The sequence below is a fragment of the Akebia trifoliata genome, chromosome 8, assembly GCF_017979445.1.
Source record: "Akebia trifoliata isolate Shusen 1 chromosome 8, ASM1797944v1, whole genome shotgun sequence".
NCBI classification, from domain to species: Eukaryota; Viridiplantae; Streptophyta; class Magnoliopsida; order Ranunculales; family Lardizabalaceae; genus Akebia; species Akebia trifoliata.
Genome location: NC_141382.1, coordinates 37,382,693 through 37,389,756, shown reverse-complemented (window position 1 = coordinate 37,389,756; position 7,064 = coordinate 37,382,693). Strand labels below are relative to the sequence as shown.

The 7,064-nt window shown below is 32.6% G+C and overlaps 1 protein-coding gene across 1 annotated transcript in view; it reads right to left on the bottom strand.

Moving 5' to 3' along the window:
* Nucleotides 1–3,236, bottom strand: part of LOC147396675 (sterol 3-beta-glucosyltransferase UGT80A2-like) — a 32,275-nt gene extending 29,039 nt beyond the window's left edge. The window contains 1 exon segment of the mRNA XM_086451713.1: nucleotides 2,932–3,236. Coding sequence (XP_086307839.1) covers nucleotides 2,932–3,211 — 280 coding nt within the window. The 5' untranslated portion in view covers nucleotides 3,212–3,236.
* Nucleotides 3,237–7,064: the final 3,828 nt, after the last annotated feature.

Genomic DNA, 7,064 nt, shown 5'->3' with positions numbered 1-7,064 from the left:
ATCTACCCAACACTTCCACAACCAACACAAACAACAATGGCGATAAAGGATCCCTTTGTCTCAAACCTCGCGAGCTCACAAAAAAACCAACCGGGCTTCCATTCACAAGAATTGAAAAGGAGGCCAAGGTCACGCATTTCATCACCCACTCAACCCGCATCTCTCCAAAACCCATTCGCAGCATCAAATACTTCAAGAAAGCCCAATTGACATGATTATGCATGTCGATTTTCATCGTTAAATTTGAATTTTAAATTTAGGAGTTCAATAGTCGTCTATTTTCATAACCTTAGATCAAGTCCCCCAAAAAAAATTATTATTATTATTTGGATTTAAGTTTTTCCATGAAATCTAGAGGGTTGTGGTGTTGGATTGCCAATTTGGTAATGAGTCCAACTAGCCTAATTAATTTAGTAAGGATTTCACCCTTACCAAGGGTCCTTGGGATGACCTCGTGGCATCCACAGACATGATCTAATTCTTTAGGGTTGTAGATGACAAAATTCTATAAACTTTGAAAAAAAAAATCCAAAAAAATATATATATTTTTCACCGTTGAATTTTAATTTTAAGTTTGGATTTAGGTGGAAGTTTAGCGGCTGCCAATTTTCAAAACATTGGATCAAGTTCAAAAGATTTTTTTTTTTTTTTTAAATTGATCTTAGTTTTTTGATGCAATTTAGAGGGTAGTGGTGTTGGATTGCTGATGTGGTAATCCATTTGAGAAAAACGACCCTTAGTAAGAAGTGTTTCGCTTTTGTAATCCATTTGAGCTCAACGATCCTTAGTAAGATTTCAGGAAAGTGTTTTCCTATATGAAAATACAGAACTTCTATTAACACAACAACTTTTACTAATTATACCCCAAGATGTGTGTTAATTCTTCAGTAATTTACATACGAATTAGGGTACTGATAGCAGAAGTTAGTGTGGCAATATTACATATAAAAAGCCTGTGCAACTGTCCACAATGATTCAGCCTGTGCAACTGTGAAAGATTTTTTTATCCCAAGATTTTACATATAAAAATATTGTGGGGGGAACACACCATGCACATGTTGTTCAGAGCTTCAGCCTTGTGTTTGTAACTGGGTTAAGCATATATAGAAAATATTTTCTGAAAATTTTGTGGGGGCCATGGCCCCCCCTTGTCTCTACATGGTTCCACCCCTGCCTACCTCCATTACAATATGGCTTTTTTCAGTCTAGAATTCTTTCTTCAATCAATTTAGGATTTTTATTAGATTCTTTCGAAGTCATCCCACGACCATGATTGTTATTGGTAGACTAATGTATTTTACTCTATAGGAGGCCAGGCCCTTGGAAGCCCCCCCCCCCCCCCCCCCCCCCAATTTTGTGGGGCATCGAACAAGAAAGAAGCAAACAAGAGTTTAAAAGCCAAGAGAAGGTGAATTTGGATGTTTAATGTCGACTCCAATGCTCCCTTGTCTTATTGTACTAATGTTTTTAGAGATTGTAATGGTTTTTTCTTTAAGGATTTTTTTTTAGATGTGACCTTATCGAAGCATGCGTTTCCTTTTTCTCTTTTACAATCTCAGTAGGTCTCCCAAACCTCTCTATTTTTTTTCTTCACTAATAAATTTATACTTGTCAAAAAAAAAATATATATATATATATATATATATATGGGGAATGCTAACATCCAAGACTCATGGGAACATTAGCATTGTCCACCAAATTCACTTTCTAATAGTACTCCTCCCAATTTTGTCTTTTAGTGAAAAAATAAGGGTATGTTAGTCTAATACATAATAAAAACAATTATTATGCCCTTAATAAATGCATTTATTATGTTGGCATTGATTGCCAAAGCAATTACTTCAAAAAAGATATTTAAATAGAAAGACTAAAATGCCCTTAGCATTTATTATGTAAACAAGCATTTATTATGTAAAAGACAAACATACCATTGTCTTTTTCACTAAAAGACAAAATGGGGAGGGGTACTATTGGAAAGTGAATTTAGTGGAGAATGCTAGTGTCCCCATGAGGTCTTGGATGTTAGCATTCCCTTATACATATTATATTTCGTACAAAAGAAAAACGTAGAGAAACCTATTTCTAGGCCACCAATGCCAACAATTATTGCCCAAAAATATTTAGTCATCAGATTTTAAGTAAAATTATTCCCAAAAACAAACAAGACAATAGAGCCATAATCAAAAAGCTTCAAAAAATATTTGTCCTTTAACCAAATATATTTTGACTCTTTCGATGATATGTTTGGGCTCAGTCAGTAAAATTTCATAAATGAGGGACCCCCAGCAAGGTGACAACAATACTACTTAGCATATTATCCATATGCCTTATGGACTAAAGTCCTTACTGAAATAACTCAACACGAATTATTTAGGGCTTATAAGACATTTACGCATCACAACATTGTCACCAAAATTTATTTAGGACTTTTTTTTATTATCTCTTTTGATACTATAATGTTATTGACACAACTGAGAAATGTATGGACTTTATTAGATAAGAACAAAAACAAAAACCAAAAAAATCAAACACTCTAGGGAATTCATCTTTCCATCAAAAACCAATACTGCAAATCAAAATCTGCAAACCTGAAGATTCTCCATTCCTGAAGCTAAGAATTGACACTCAATTGTATCCTACTATAGAAAAAAAAAATCCTTTTTGATACGTATAATGTTATCTACACAATTGAGAAACCTATGAACAAAATTAGACAAGAATTAAGAACATTAAAATAAACAAAAAATCGAACACTAGTTTCAGAAATTAAGAAGAAAAATTCATATTTTCATCAAAAAAACAAAATTGCAAGTCAAAATCGACAAACCTAATATTAAAAAAATCGATCAGTTTAGTTCCGGAAAATTAAGAAGAAAAATTACATATTCACATAAAAAATCATCAAGATTGCAAGTAAAAATCTCTACAAACCTGAAGATCCAACAGTTCCAACTCCGCTTCCAGAACTGAAATCTCCAGAACTCTTCCGAGTGTCTGCCTCTGCCTCTGCAACGCCAGATTCAGCTCTGCTTCCAACTTCGCTGTCGACAATCTCAACATCAACAGAAGAACTATCCGAAGAAGAAGAGCTTCGACCATTCACCACCACAGATTCAGGAGAACTCTCACTTATACCATGTTCATGCTTCTCCTTCTCTACAACCAGAGTTGAACAACTTCCTTCTTCTTCTTCTTCCTTCGCAGGAGCCATGGGAGAGAGAGCGATTTGCGTGACAATGTCTGGGAATTAGATGCTCTTATGTGTGATTGTGTGTGAGGAACTTTTAAGAAACCCCTTGTATTTTCGAATTGATGAGATGATCCCTTGCCCTTGGTCTTCTCAAATACACAAAGGAAAAATTTACCTAAATGGCCTTGTTTGATCTCAATATTGCTCAATCACCATGTAGTGTTTTTATACATAAATATTTTATAAAACAAAATTCAAAACCTTGTTGATGTTGTCCAATTTTCATTAACTCAAATGATATTTTTATAATGTCGAATGAGTTGAAGAAAGATTCACGTTGAGCTTCTCATTCGTTCAGGAATGAGGTGTCAAGATGCCTTAGATGATGTTTCAAACGACTTTTAAAATTATCTTTTTCAATCTCACTTGAATCTTTATTTGATTAAAAAAATCTTTTTATTCTTGAAGTTTGAAAATTAAAGTTAATATAATCTTAATGTTGACGACTAAGGTAAAAAGTTTACCCAAAAGGTCAAATATGGCCAGTTTTGGGATGAAAAAGAAAGGGTGTTTACTTACAAGGTGAAGATGAGGGCACTTAGGTCATCTTTTATTATTCTATTTGAGAAGTCTAAGGTCAAACCGCCAAAGAGCATCCTATTGGTTTGAAAAAAAAAATGGAGGTTTGTAAAAATATTAAACCAAAATGTCGGTGGGCATATCAAAATTAGCCAAATTTTTAGGAATCGTGTCTCCGAGTGAGTTACTTCCCCTTAGAGCAAATCCTACCACGTGGCCAACTAACGCATTAAAGGCGAATCTTTTATGAAAAATTCCTTAAGGCACCTTATGCAAGGGATTTCTTTCAAAGTCCCCCCTAATTTTGTTGTCGCATGATCTCGATGGCCTCTTAAGGCTTAAAATGGTATGGATTTTATTTGAAATCCAAGTGATCCGAATTTAGTTTGTTTGGCTTCATCAAATTTATTCGAATTAAAATATGATGCAGATATGAGTTGACATCCCTTGATCCATTTTCGGATCGGATACGATTCCATCTCTATATTTGTCAAGATCCGTATGATATATTATTTTGCAAGTTGTATTATTGCATGTTTTAAGTCATCTTTCATTAACCAATAATGATTGGATGTAATAGTCAAGAACTCTCTTCATGATGTAGAAATCTTTAGGTTCAAATCATATTTTAGTAATTTTATTTGAATAATCTTAAACGATTTAACATTATCCATCCCGAAACAATTAATTCAATCGGATTGAATCCGTATATATTTTTAATGAAAATAAAATGATTCAAATATGGTCTTAGTTAGTATGATCCGAGCCAAATTCGGATCCAGATATGAAATCGAATAAAAAATTTGGATATGGATATGGACACACTCATATCCAGCCCGAGCCCAACCCGTTTTAAGCACTATGGCATATTCTTCAAGAGTTCAACTTTTAAGCAAGTAGTATCAATATTTTGGATACCTCCTTAGATATGCCACATGTAATCTAAAGGCGAGGGTTCTATCGAATTTTGAAGTTAGTTAGCCGCTTCAAAGTTTTTCCTTTCAGCAATATTTTCTTTCTTCCAATCATGGAACATTGATATCAAATATTAAAATGTTGATCACGACATTGGAAGATCAACATTCAAATGGTCAAGATCTATCTTTTTTACAATCATCAATCTATTTCAACAATCATCAAGTTCAACTATTCAAATTAGGGAATATTACTTAATAGTCGTTGATGCTAATTTATCTTTTAATTTAGTCTTTGACTTTTGCGGGTTATCAAAATAGTCCATTTAGTAAATCCCTCTTTTAAAAACAGTTATTGAACTCACTCTAGACATTTCTCACAATTGAAATGGTGATATTTCCTTGGCCATCCAAACTTATCATTTTTTTGTCCAAAAAATTTGGATTTTCAACATCTCGATTGAATTTTGGAGACTCTATTTTGACGAAAAGGATTTGAAAAGAAAGAAAAAATCATTTTCAAGTGATTTTGAATTTTTTCATTATTTTGAAGCATTTTAAAGATGTTCGTAAAAAACTAGGATATTTTAAGTTTTTTGCTTCCTTTTTGGATGAAAATCAATTAAGGATGATTCTTTTAGTTTGGAATCATCTACACAAGTTGTTATGTCAAGTTTTAAGAATATATTTCCTTGTATTTTAATTGGAAAAAATGAAATTAGGTGGGTTTTATAGCGTCGAGGTCAACATTTTAAAATATATATATGTTGTCAAGATCACCAATTATTTAATTATTGTCGACCTCACCAATATTTTTTTTTTTAAGTGTTGACCTCGACGATAAAAAAAAATGGCGACCTTGACGATAATTTGTTAAAAAAAATTGTCGATCTCAACAATAAATGTGTTTTAAAATTGTTGACCTCGACGCTATAAAACTCACCCGATTTCATTTTCGAGTTTTTCCAACTAAAATACATGGAAAAATCAATTTAAAACTTGACATGATGATTTGAGTAGATGATTTCAAACCAAATGAGTCATCATTGATCGATTTTCATCCAAAAAGGAAACAAAACATTTGAAAAAACCATAATTTTTACACACATCTTCAAAATGCTTGAAAAAAAATGTTCAAAATGGCTTCTTCTTCCTTCTCAAATCCTTTTCATCATAATGGAGCCTCCAAAAAATCGACCGGGATGCCAGAAATCCAATTTTTTTGACGAAAATGGTGAGTTAGGGCAATTTCAACTTTCAATCATGAGAAATGTATAGAGTGGGATTCATGAATTGTTTTGAAAAGAGGGTAAAAAAAATTGATTATTTTGATAATCCGCAAAAGTAAAGAACTAAATTGAAAGAAAAGTTAGTGTCATGAACTATTAGGTAATTTTCCCTTCAAATTATCAAGATCGATGATTTCAATGGTTGATCTTGACGATTTGAATCATCAATTGTGACGATTACGAAGTGAGGGACATTAAGAAAAAAAGATTTACTAACTGTGTTGTTAAGATACCACCCTAAATCTCATGGTGTAATTAGAAAGATGCCTCTCATATTAAGTAACTTTCTATCTTTTATTTATGTTTTCATAAAGAAGGTTTCAATGTGTTGTCTGTGAGTGAGACAAGGTGTTTTATTCCCCCACAATGCATGAGTCATGACTACAACTTGGGTAGGCGTTTTATTGTCCACAACTTGGGGTCAAGTATGGGCATAACTAACCTAAGTTTGGTATCAAGTTCAAAAAAAAAAAAAAAAAAAGATCGAATCAAATTGGATAGGGTTCGAGCATAGGCATTGAGTTGTGTAATTTTCCCTAACCCAAACTTAATATGGTTACAATTTAAATATCATTTTCTTATATCTTTGTTATATATATATATATATTTTAATTTAAACATCTAAACTTATGTATTATTATTTTCATTAAATAATCTTTTTTTTTATTATTAATATTTTCTTTTTTTATTAGAAGGGTATCTGGGCCAGCTTGAGCGCACCAACTATTCCCTCCTCCCCGAACAAGGCTTGCAAAACAAGATTTTAATCCTGCAGTCCGTGGCCACTGATATTAATAGCTGGTGGGAATTGAACTTGAGACCACAGGGGGAACATACCCCTAGATCCCGAAGTACCCCTTACTTAACAAAAATGTTATTAATATTTTTGTTAATGTAATTTATATTGTCATAGAATGATATATGTTGCAATTTTAAATATTTGTCTTGTCAGAGCATCTCCAATGGCATCTCAAATTTTGATGGCAAATCCAAATTTTGGAATTATCTCCCATAAAATTTCTCTCTAATACAAGAGTTATATAGACTCTAAATAATGGAATATGCTAAAAATAACGCTATATTTGATACTAC